General features: G+C 41.4%; 3 protein-coding genes across 3 annotated transcripts in view; all 3 read left to right on the top strand.

The window, feature by feature from the left end:
* The window catches only part of LOC105557525 (neuropilin-1), a gene marked incomplete at its 5' end in the record, with an annotated part of 30,862 nt that extends 24,882 nt beyond the window's left edge, over nt 1-5,980 (top strand). Inside the window, 2 exons of the mRNA XM_012004783.1 lie at nt 5,394-5,639; nt 5,710-5,980. Coding sequence (XP_011860173.1) covers nt 5,394-5,639; nt 5,710-5,950 — 487 coding nt within the window. The remainder of the gene's footprint in view (nt 1-5,393; nt 5,640-5,709) is intronic.
* A 2,623-nt stretch (nt 5,981-8,603) lies between these two features.
* On the top strand, nt 8,604-10,311 carry LOC105557524. Its single transcript, XM_012004782.1, has 2 exons — nt 8,604-8,729; nt 8,821-10,311. The coding sequence occupies exons 1-2, from the start codon at nt 8,604-8,606 to the stop codon at nt 10,309-10,311; spliced, it is 1,617 nt and encodes a 538-aa protein (XP_011860172.1).
* A 5-nt stretch (nt 10,312-10,316) lies between these two features.
* Nucleotides 10,317-11,495, top strand: LOC105557523. The gene has a single exon (XM_012004780.1). It carries the CDS (start codon nt 10,317-10,319, stop codon nt 11,493-11,495), a length of 1,179 nt encoding a protein of 392 aa, XP_011860170.1.
* The last annotated feature ends 1,544 nt before the right edge of the window (nt 11,496-13,039 follow it).

The following is a 13,039-nucleotide window of genomic DNA, read 5'->3' as shown; positions in this document are numbered from 1 at the left end:
CCCAATTCGAGCGCGTGGCAAGATGTGCGCATAGCAATATCGATCGCCGGACGGTCACATCTTGCCACGCGCTCGAATTGGGCGGTAGGCCGGCCTAAGACAACGATTTTTAATAATTAATTACTCGTTAACTATTACGAAAATTGCAAGATGGTACAGGACTTTTCCGTTTATCTCGATCCGTTCTACTTTCTCAAAAATTTTGTCGGATATGGAAAGACTCACCCTGTATAAGAAAAATACTGTCATGAGCACGAAAAACCGCGTATCAGACGACGATACCCAGATAGCACATGGACATTCAGTGGATGTCCATTGAACGTCTACTTTCTGGACGTCGGACATCTATTTTTGGTCCAAATAAGATTCATCGGACGTCTGATGGATATCCATAACACATACGTTTGACACACAACCTCGAACATCCATAAAATATCTGAAATATGTAAGTTGTCGAACCTGTTTTGGACTTATCTTGGATGTATAAACGATATCCAAAATAAATCCAAAATAGGTCGAAAGTAGGGTAGGTATATATAATAGTAGGGTTAAAATTCAATTTTTTAAACTAATTTTAAAAATGTGTTAAATTACATAGTCTTCAAAAGTACATTCAAGTTATTGAAGATTATCCATGATCCAGATAACTCGCTGTCGCATCAGATGGCTCGCCTCTTATACTAATACGGAATGATTTTTACTTACGAGAAAGACTAACGTGTGGTCGCCACGCCGCGGCAGTGAGTACTAGTGCTATATATTCAGGTTAACGTTTATCACATTCTATCAGGGAATCAGGCGTACCGGATCAGGCACATGTTAGGGATTCCTTATTAGGGCATTCCTAACTCCACCCTATCGGGCCCTGAACATACATAAAACGTGCATGATTTCATTTCTACTCGGGAGTATATATCCATAAATTAGTTATATAAAGGGAATCTTAAATGGATGTCCACTGGACGTCCGTTTGAGCATATCCATTGTGTATCTTTGTATGGATGTACAATGGACGATTTTATTATGTCCACGTATGGTAGTAAAATGAACGTAAAACGGACGTCCATTAGATGTACGGTGCTATTTGGGATATTGCAAGCGGTAAGGTGTCGGATTACACTTGCCGCGTGCCAAGAACACAAGTATCCGGAGCAAAGAGTAAAACCACCGAAACCGTGTATGCAGTTGCTAATGAAACAACTGCTAACTAACAATAAGTAACAAGCGGCCTGGCAACAGGACCGAAAGTGGAAACTATAAAAATGGAGTGGAAAGAAAGGAAGGCCAGTCAGTCTAAATTCAGAAACAGAAATGTACGATAGAATAAAGTTTAAATTTTGAGATGAATCCTTTTTCTTCACCAGTGAATAATAATAAACTAATTTCCTTTATTTGACCAACTGGCAACTTTTATTAATAATAAGCACTACGTTTCGACTGCGATTCCAGTCCTTCTCAAGTGCATTAAATTAATATATATAAGTGCGCGCTTACAACATTTGAAAGCTCTCGCATTGTGCCAACAATGAGTCAATTTTCAACTAAAACGCAAAGTGTCACATGTATAAAACCTAGTATAGAGTGAATTCAGGCCAATAACATTAAAATTATGTGTCAAATACCCAGTAAACATTGGATATTCTATGTATATACGTGGAGTGTCCGTAATGTGAAAAAAATATCCTGTATCTATCATGTACAGTCAGGAGCACTGAGGTTGCGACACGTTTTTTTTATGAGTTTACGAACGCGCAAAAAAATTCAGGATGCGAATCCCTGTCCGCGCTCATGCGCGGTGAGTGATCATGGTGCTGTCAAATTTGTGTATACAATGTGTAACATAAATTTATATGCGGCGGCAAATCCATAATAAATAACATGATTATTCAGTTGATTCGTGTTAACTCGCTGTCGGATCAGATCTTTCGCCGCTTGTCTCTTGGTTATACTAATGAATAATGTGGGATGATTTCTAAATACAAAATAAAATAAATATAATAAATATAATTTATAATTAAATAAATAAATTTAAATTAATTTAAATAAATTAAGTAAATAAATAAATTTAAATAAAATAAAGAAAGAAAGAAATGACATTAATTTAATAAATATATGTATAAAATGACCCTAATACCTTGTCTTCACTAATATTTTTTTAAATTTGTGAATCAAATATCCGACGGCGATTTAGTAGAAAATTTATTAATTTAAAAACTTTTCGACGAGCAAGCAAGTGGCAAGCCGGCGAAAGATCTGATCCGACAGCAAGTTGACACGGATCAATTGAATGATCCGAAAATACCTAATGGTTTAAGTATTTTGTATTGGCCGAGAAGCTAGTGCAAGCTATACAAGAATTGTTAGTTTTCTCCGATCTCTCTTAAGTATTTTTTATATATAGATATAATTGCATAGAATCATACAATACAGTTATGGTATGGATACATCTCATACACAATTTGGCGTAATCCCCCTGCATACAGCTATTTACATATAACTATGTATGAAAGATTTTTAATCAACAAATTTTCTACTAAATCGCCGTCGGATATTTGATTCACAAATTTAAAAAAATATTAGTGAAGACAAGGTATTAGGGTCATTTTATACATATATTTATTAAATTAATGTCATTTCTTTCTTTATTTATTTTATTTAAATTTATTTATTTACTTAATTTATTTAAATTAATTTAAATTTATTTATTTAATTATAAATTATATTTATTATATTTATTTTATTTTGTATTTAGAAATCATCCCACATTATTCATTAGTATAACCAAGAGACAAGCGGCGAAAGATCTGATCCGACAGCGAGTTAACACGAATCAACTGAATAATCATGTTATTTATTATGGATTTGCCGCCGCATATAAATTTATGTTACACATTGTATACACAAATTTGACAGCACCATGATCACTCACCGCGCATGAGCGCGGACAGGGATTCGCATCCTGAATTTTTTTTGCGCGTTCGTAAACTCATAAAAAAAAAGTGTCGCAACCTCAGTGCTCCTGACTGTACATGCAATGTACATCCATGCAATATACATGTGTATATTTGCCGAACATTCTATGTACATGTATATGTGAGTATATTAAAGAAAACATGATTACTGAACAATTTTATTATTGAGTGATGTGCAATTCCATAACCATTACTGTTGACCACCAGCATTAAAATAATATGTAAATAATATGTAGCCTAACAGTAGGGTAGATATAAACATGTATAAATAGTTAGCTCAGCGTTAGCGTACTAGGCTAGTAATCCGAAATCTTAGGTTCGAATCCCACAAAGCGTTTCCAAAAATTGTAACATAGTATGGATTTTTCTTAATTAGAATTAAGGAGATAGAGTGTGTGTATGTGTAAAATTATGAATATATATTAAATTATAAAAAATTATTTAAAAAACTAGTTGAAACTTTTTATTTTTTTTCAATAAAATCTTGTACCAAAACCATTACTGGTTTTTATCGTAATGATTGTGGAAATACGGTACTGATTCAATACTGGATTAGTAAGTACCTAACAGTCAATCAGTTGAACTATAAATTATTATAAATATATACATATATACGAGTATACTTGTCTGTATATTCACATACACATGTACATAGAATGTTCGGCAAATATACACATGTATATTGCATGGATATACATTGCATGTACAGCGCGTTGCATTTGCACATACCTACGATATTCAATGTAGTATGTCGTTGATGTATCACTGCATGTTCATAAGATATGTCATATACACTGATGTATATGCAATGTATATACATTGGATGTCAAAATGCTATCTGGGTACTGAGTTCAAAAAGGTAGCTTAATAAATATGTGTAACAATTGAAGTGTTTATATCTCCAATTTAACAACGGCGCGAAACATGTAAGTGTTACATATAATTTTGTTTTTAACGTTTTTGACACTTCAATTGTTACACATATTTATTAAGCTACCTTTTTGAACTCAGTATTTGACACATAATTTTAATGTTATTGGCCTGAATTCACTCTATACAAGGTTTTATACATGTGACACTTTGCGTTTTAGTTGAAAATTGACTCATTGTTGGCACAATGCGAGAACTTCCAAATGTTGTAAGCGCGCACTTATATATAATATATTAATTTAATGCACTTGAGAAGGACTGGAATCGCAGTCGAAACGTAGTGCTTATTACTAATAAAAGTTGCCAGTTGGTCAAATAAAGGAAATTAGTTTAGAATAAAGTTTATATCGACTATTGGTTTTTTGGGAATAAAGAGTGCATGTCATACATCGGCTGTTGGTTCTTCGAATTGAAGTGTGGTGCTGAACCCGACAACGATGCCGAACAAATCCCGTGCCCTAACTGAGTCTCGAGGCACGACAATATATACATATTGGTATGTATAGTTCCATAAAAACAAAAAGTAATATTAAAATCTTTGAAAGTGCTATTATTTGGGGAAAAACTGTCGCCCACAAAATATTCTCTTCAAAGCCAAATAACTTCCATTTGAAATATTTTTCTATAAAATTCATATTTTGTTAAGATTAAATTTAAAATTGATTGGAATAGTAAGTTATATATTTAATGATTGTGCAAGATTTGTCGTGGCGAGCAGCTCAACGAACAAAGCAATACAGACCGATGGCAACACCAGCTAGGTGACGCGCAGCTCGCAATAAAAACTAATTTACCCTCGACATTGGGGTTCGTATGTGAGCGACGACAAAGTAAGAGATTCGAAACGGAGTCAGTTGCTTTTGAGACGGCAATGCGATAGCATAGTTTATACTCTCATAATTTGTTCAAATCAAAGTAGTGCAGCACACTCCGAATTCAGTTACTGCGAAATACCGATTCGCAACGCGATCGTGATATCGTTCATTCTAATACGAGCCTAATAGTCCCGTGTTGACTGCCTCTCGCAAGTCCGTGTGTGGCCACGAATCGAGCGCAGCTCAATCTCGGATCACTCATACATTGTGCTTAGCTCGCCCTATTCGTGCATCAGCGAGTTTGATCGCGAACGTTGATAGCGCTGATCTTTAATGTATTAATGTGAATAAAGTTATTGTGGTTTGAATACTTCGCAATTCTGCCCGTTACACTCGTCCTTTACGTTTTCGGGGCACCAGTCGGAGCTCGGTCCGGCGAAACAAATCTATTCACGTTGCGCTACCGTCTGTCCGTCGCCTGCGAACTTAATTCATAAGGCAGCCGGAATCGCGCATAATGATTATGTTACACTATATAAGTAGATTTGATTAAAAATATTTAAAAAATTGCAACCATGATTTTTACTAATATAATGTTTATTTATTTACAAATATGACATTCGTAACACAAATGATAACATGATATACAATATATTTGTTGCTATATTGTTGATAGGTACATTTTTGAAACGGAATACAAGATACCAGGTACCGCAGCACCTGACGGCAGCTGCACCTTTACTTATCGTAGCTCTTCTCGTAAACGCGGCGAATTCAATTCACCACGATATCCTAGCAATTATCCGAGCGATACAAATTGCACATATTTCTTCTTGGCGACGCCAAATGAGCAAGTTGCTCTGATCTTCGATCATTTTAAAGTTCGCACAAGAAATGATAATGTGACAGTTGGACATTATGGGTGAGTAAGTTATAACTATACTTTGTAACGTTACATATTGATCAAAATTGATATGTTTGTTATTTATCAGATATGAACTCTGCCAGGATGATTGGCTGGAAATTTATAACATGTACCGGGATGATACGGAGAAATTGATAGGGAGATATTGCGGTGTAACCGCGCCAGGACCAGTAGAATCAAATCTCGGTGCTCTTGGCTTAAAAATAATCTTACATTCTGATTCTGAGCTTGTCTATAGTGGTTTTAAGGCACGTTACGCTTTTGAGATTGCTAAACCTATTTTTGGAGGTATGTATGTCTTTCTATAAAAGAGAACAAGTAAAGAAAAATAATTAAATTTATAATCTTCTATGCATAAAGTAAATTGTTAGTATCTAAATTACAAAATTGGGAAAATTGTATATTAGTGGTTCGACCTCCCAGTAAGCAAGACATCATTGTTACAACGTTTTTATAATGCTATTCACTAACGTCGTAACGTTTTCAACTATGTAGTTTTTAACATTGTAGGCAGTGTTATCATAAACATACTGTGACACTAATTTGGAAGTTTCAGCAATATTAAAGTAACATTTCCTATCTCAATATTGCATATTTACATTTTTAACATTGTGATAAAAATTTTTTTTCTAAAAAATAAAATCAATTTAAAAATACAGTTAGTATCAACATTAATATAACATCATTACAATGTTCATTTGAATATTTCTTTCTTTCGCGACTGTGTTGCAAATAGCCATCGTTATCCATCCAAGATTTCACCATCACTCAATGTTGCATAACCTCGATAATTGGACAGGCTGATTCTTGAGGTACTTCTGATAATTGTATATACAAGGTGGCGTATGTTAATCAATCCACTCAAATATCTCAAAATGTATAACTTCCAGAAGAAAACTTTAGATAAAACTTGTAGGGTTTCAAGTAATGCATTACATAGCAATATCAGTATGATCTTGAACAGCGTTGTCAAGGTCACGTGAAGGTCATCTTAAATTTTTAAAATGAAACCCCCTATTGTTTATTATATTATCTAATTCTACTAATTAATATAAAAATATTAATATGTAAATTTTGTATATTTTACAATATATAAATTTTGTGTACGTTACAATACACAAAAATTTTTGTGTATGTAAATTTTGTGTATGTTACAATACATCAAAATTTTCAATAATTGGAGCACTACTGCAACAGCATGTTCCTGAAACCAAATCAAGTAAAAAAGTCCCGTACTACTTTTCCCTCCAACAAACAGTTATCGAGATAACATAAGCTAAACATTGAAAAAGTTATCAGTTTTCTCTTGAATATCTCAAGTATTAGGCAAATAAAAAATGTCAGACAAAGTTGTTCATATTAATTAGTAGAATTAGATAGTATAATAAACAATAAAGATTCCATTTAAGAAATTTAAGGTGATGTTCTCGTGACCTTGACAACGCTACGTGTGCACGATTAGCGCGACCGCCGCGAAACAGACAATCGCGCGGAAGACCGCTGGAACCGCCCAGCGCTGAGCGCGGAGATTGCGTTACGTGATTGCGAACCATTGCTGTAGGAATCGTGGTTGATGGATAACACTTGTATAATACCTCAGCGCCTTTCGTACTACATTCGTATCACCGCGCGATTCCACGCGCGGCATTCGCCCATTCGCCCATTCGCCCATTCGCCCATTCGCCTACGCCGATTCGTGCGAATTGTCCCCCTCCCGATCGTGTGAGCAGCGGCTACGATGAGTACGTACGTACCGCAAGAAGAATTAATATAATTTAGAGAGGCGAGCGACGACACACGTCGTCACACGACGAAGGAGGCTAACCGTTATACTAGGCTGCAACATTGTAAGAAGCAATAAAGAAAGTGAAATCAGAGAAGGTGTACGTTTTCTCGACCACGCCCGATCCAGGGGAAGAAAGGCCACAGATCACCGCGTGGAGGCCACGGAACATGGTCCTTCGAGCCGGATATCACGTAGGCGTCCGGATTCATTAGCGCTAGAAGACGAAAGCCTATCATTTTGGAACAAAAGAGGGTCGGCACGCATACGCCGACTCTAACCTACAAGCCGATCGTCGCTTGCCGTTCCTGCCCCAGTCGTGCCGGGAGGCCGATCGCCGCTTGCAGTTCCTGCCCCAGTCGTGCCAGGAGGTACGACCCGATCGTCGCTGGCCTTCCCTGCCCAGTCGTGCCGGGAGGTACAAGCCGATCGCCGCTTGCCGTTCCTGTCGAATCGTATTAGGAAAACGAAATAACTGTAAGGTTAGGTTAGGTTAGGTTAGGTTAGGTTATCGTGGCCGCGCCAATTTCGAGCCCTTTCAGGCGTTGTTAGCGGTCACGTGTGTCTAACGTTCCGTCGCTGCCCGCTCGCCACGAGCTCGCGCCGCCGTTGTTCAAATGTCTTCCGAGGAGAATCCGATTGTCCTGCGAAGGCAGCGCGCAACTATCAAGAGTTCTTGTACACCGTGCAAAACTGGAATAATATTGGTCCGAGTATAACGCGATACAATCGAGATTAGAGGTCATTGACGAAGCAGAGAGCAATGATCGCTCCCATTTTGAAGAGGCTTTCTTTAGCTTATCGGCCCGAATTCGGAAACTCTTAGATCTGCCGCGCAATGAGACGTGCAACCACGCAGCGCCGTCCCCGACGACTTCGGACTCTTCGGGATTCCGAGAATCCACGACGCACGTGCGACTCCCCAAGTTGAGTCTTCCGAACTTTGGTGGAAAATACGATGATTGGTTCCCGTTCTTCGACGCCTTCAATTCCATTATACAGTCCAACGAGTCGTTGAACAACGTTCAGAGATTACAGTACCTGCGTTCCTCGCTCACCGGCGAGGCGAGCGACATTGTCAGTTCCCTAGAGATATCGGATCGCAATTATGAAATCGCGTGGGCTATGTTGAAGGAGCGTTACGACAATAAACGTGTCATGTGCACATCAAGGCGATCATGGAACTACCGACCATGCGCAAGGAAAATGTCAGCGAATTACGTCAAATCGCGGACGGCGCGTCTAAACATGTACACGCCCTTCGGGCATTGAATCGTCCGACCGCGCACTGGGACGACCTACTCGTATACGTATTGGGTTCAAAAATGGATACGCTCACGTTGCGAGAGCACGTGGCAGACGTCTTTGACGGGGTCCGAAATTCTGACTCTCAAGCAACTAACCGACTTCATTTCTCATCGATGCCAAGTAATCGAGGTTACCAGTAACGTCAATGCCACCTCCACAAAGAACACCAGTGCACGTGCTGGTGGTAAGGAAAAACGACAAGCGCGCGTCGCGACACTCAAATTTAAATGGAGTTACTGCAAGGGCGATCATTTCATATATCAGTGCAAAGAGTTGCTGAATCTCCCAGTGTCTAGTAGACAAGCCGAGATCCGGAAATTAAAAATTTGCCTTAATTGCTTGCGCTCCGCGTCGCACGCCGCTAACAAATACTCATCGGGAGCCTGCAGAATCTGCAAAAGTAAGCATAATACGTTGCTGCATGTGACCACCCCCACCGAGGCGATTACATCCGTTCAAGAAGCGCCTGAAAAACAAGCGTCGCCTGCGTCACCAGCCGCGTTAGTTACACATCTGTCGTGCCCGGGCGATGGCAGGTACGCCATGCTCTCGACGCCGTGTCGAGTATTGTTGGACTGTGGCTCACAGGCGAACTTCGTGTCAAGGAAGTTCTTGCATGCTCTCAAGCTGAAACTTCGTTCCCTGAATATATCCATTTCGGGCATAAACTGTGCGACCTCTAGGGCCACGCAAACCGTTCGCCTAAGAATGCAATCGCGTCTAAATGCATTCTCTTTCGACGTCGAATGCATCGTGACTGATCAGGTCACCGACAAGCTTCCGTCATTTACGATCAAACGATCAGATTTTAATCTACCGCGTAATTTGCGACTCGCCGATCCTCAATTTAATATCTCTGCCGACGTCGACGCTCTAATTGGTGCGGACTTATTCTGGGACCTGATATGTGTAGGTCAGGTCAAGGCATCGCAGTACCGCTCGACATTGCAGAAAACGCGGCTGGGGTGGATACTAGCCGGTCGATTGGGCAACCCCACAACGTCGTCGCAAAGAATTCGATCCTTTCATGCAACAGTAACCAACGTGAAGTTACACGAACAGCTAAGCAAGTTTTGGCGACAGGAGGACATCGGCGGCCGGTCGACCAGTTATACCATCGAGGAATCTCTATGCGAAAGGCATTTCTTAGAAAACGTATCCCAGACTCCCAGCGGCAGATACATGGTAAAGCTATCGATCAAGGAATCGGCAATCGCTAAGCTCGGAGACTCTGAAAACATCGCGCGAAAACGACTGCAGGCGCTTGAGAAGCGCTTCAAGCGTGAGTCGACCTTGAGGCGTCGTTACGAGCATTTCATCCAGGAGTATGCGACGCTCGGGCACATGAAGCTAGCTTTCCCACATTCCAATGAAGGGCCATCCTGTTACTTACCACATCACTGTGTATTCAAGGCGGCGGGACCATCGTCCAAACTACGAGTGGTCTTTGACGCGTCCTGTAAAACGAGCACGGGATTTTCGCTGAACGACGCGCTTATGGTGGGACCCGCCGTGCAGCAGGACTTAATGTCCATCCTGCTGCGTTTTCGTATCGGTATGTCTTCACAGCCGACATAATCAAGATGTATTGGCAAATTCTGGTCAACACATTGCAAACGCCTCTTCAAAGGATCCTATGGCGAAACGAAACAGATTCCAATATCAAGACATACGAGCTACTTACGGTCACCTACGGCACCGCCTCTGCTTCGTATTTGGCGACGCGATGTCTCAAGCATTTGGCCGAACAATGCGAGGTCAAACACCCAATAGGAGCGAAGCACATCATGCAAGATTTCTACGTGGACGATCTGCTGACCGGAGCGGATACTCCCGAGAATGCGAAATTAATTCGAGAAGAAATAATCAAAATACTACAGATGGGATCATTGGAGCTCAGCAAGTGGGCTTCAAATTGCCAGGAGTTAATCGAAGACGTCACGAGTCGAAGCAAGGACTCGGTCGAAATCAGCGACGACGTAACCTATCGCATCTTAGGTATGATATGGAACCAATTCGGGGACACGTTCCAGATTTCACACGAGGTCCAAAACAAACGTGACAGCTTGTCGAAGCGCACGATACTTTCCGGCGTCGCAAGACTGTTCGATCCCCTTGGACTCCTCGGTCCCGTTATTGTTACCGCAAAGTTCATCGTACAAGAACTATGGCAAGCTGGCAGCCATTGGGACGAGGCCGTTCCGCAGGACATTCACACACGATGGTTAAGGTTCGAACAGCAGCTAGTAGAACTAAAACACGTGCAAGTCTCACGATGCGTGAAATTCACCGCGGACCCGCAAGGAGTGCAGGTACACGGGTTTTGCGATGCCAGCCAGCAAGCCTACGGAGCTTGCATATACGTCCGAACAAGGCTCGACGAGAATCAGTATCGCGCGGAACTATTGTGTTCAAAATCTCGCGTCGCACCACTCAAGGCAATATCATTGCCGAGATTGGAGCTCTCCGCGGCGTTACTACTATCCCAGTTACTAGATAACGTCCGCGCGTCATTCGACATATCAAACATGGAGGTCTTCCTGTGGTCGGACTCAACGGTAACGCTGAATTGGATAAGCTCACCGTCCCGGAGGTGGGAGATTTTTGTGGCCAACAGGATTGGAGAAATCCAGCGCTTGACCGAAATTGGGAATTGGCGACACATCGCTTCAGTGGACAATCCTGCTAACATGCTGTCACGGGGACTTTACCCGCACGAATTGGTGGACGCGGAATCATGGTGGCACGGTCCCACATTTTAACAAGTCGACGAGGGCCGGTGGCCAAGTGGGGACTTCCTTGGGGGCGAGGTGACTAAAGGGCCAAAGGCGGTAGCGGTCGCTGCAGTACCCGAGCAGACAATTGTCGACGACTCATTAAGAAAGCATTCCAGCGTGAATAAGATATGTCGCATCACAGCATACTACTTTCGATTCCGCAAGACGCACCGGACGGCCACGCCGACAGAGTTCGTCTCACACAACGAAATATCGCACGCACTCGAGGTCGCCTGCAAAATAGTACAAAGAGACGTCTTCACAACAGAGTATAACCAATTGAGCAAAGGCAGTCCGATTAACCAGTCGAGCAACCTACTCTCCCTGTCTCCCTTTATGAACGAAAGCGGACTGATACGTGTGGGAGGAAGATTAAAAAATTCTGAGCTACATTTCGACGCTCACCACTTCATATTACTTTCGCGCGACCACGAGTTAACGAAGCGAATAATAAGACAGGAACACGTGCGTAGTTTACATGCAGGAATGCATGCTACAATGGCCGCGGTCAGGCAACGGTTTTGGCCTTTGTCCCTTCGTTCCACTGCGCGTAACATTATACGAAACTGCGTGACTTGTTTCAAGACCAAGCTGAAACAGTCGGAGGCTGTAATGGGCTCCTTACCCTCTAGTCGCGTCACTGTCACAAGGCCATTCTCACACTGTGGTGTAGATTACGCCGGTCCGTTAATCTTGAGGGAGGGTAAACGACGCAACGCGCGCAATCACAAGGCGTATATTGCTATATTTGTATGTTTCGCAACAAAGAGCGTTTCCATCGAGTTAGTGAGCGACTTAACTTCCGGAAACTTTATTGCAGCATTGCGGCGATTTATCTCCCTAAAAGGCAACCCGTTTGTGTGTACTCCGACAACGGTACCACTTTTGGGGTGACCTTCTATTGGACACGTAACGATTGGACACCGCTCGATTGGACACGCACTATTGGACACGCATTATTGGACACCGAAATCATTGGACACCGCATTATTGGACACAAACATTATTGGACACCGCATTATCGGACACAAGCATTATTGGACACCGCATTATTGGACACCACATTATTGGACACCGCATTATTGGACACCGCATTATCGGACACAAGCATTATTGGACACCGCATTATTGGACACCGCATTTTTGCACACCGCATTATTGGACACAAGCATTGCAAGATTTGACACTGCATTTTCGGACACCGCATTATTGGACACCGCATTATTGGACACCGCATTTTTGTACACCGCATTATTGAACACAAGCATTGCAAGATTGGACACTGCATTGGGATTGTCCCGATTGCGCACATAACCGATCGGACACAGGCTCGATCGGACAAAGGCCCGATCGGACACATTTTGTATCGGGTTTGCGTATTTCTGTAAAGCACAATATTCTTGTGGGCGTATGGACTTACAAATGATGGAAAATTATCTGCTTTACAGAACAGTTAACCCGGGTTAAATATATATAAATATCCCGACCCATCTAGAGTCACAGTTTGCCTTAAATTTCATGTTATAAAT

The sequence above is a fragment of the Vollenhovia emeryi genome, unplaced genomic scaffold, assembly GCF_000949405.1.
Source record: "Vollenhovia emeryi isolate VEMERY1.0 unplaced genomic scaffold, V.emery_V1.0 DF939463.1, whole genome shotgun sequence".
Taxonomy (NCBI): domain Eukaryota; kingdom Metazoa; phylum Arthropoda; class Insecta; order Hymenoptera; family Formicidae; genus Vollenhovia; species Vollenhovia emeryi.
Note: the sequence above shows the minus strand (reverse complement) of the source record. Positions and strands in the feature narration are given on the sequence as shown.

Bases quoted from the DNA above. Each gene is read 5' to 3' on its own strand.
- LOC105557524 (XM_012004782.1), top strand. From the start codon at position 8,604: ATGGAACTACCGACCATGCGCAAGGAAAATGTCAGCGAATTACGTCAA. The intron at 8,730-8,820 runs GTATACGTATTG...CTGACTCTCAAG, and splicing joins CGCACTGGGACGACCTACTC to CAACTAACCGACTTCATTTC.
- LOC105557523 (XM_012004780.1), top strand. From the start codon at position 10,317: ATGTATTGGCAAATTCTGGTCAACACATTGCAAACGCCTCTTCAAAGG.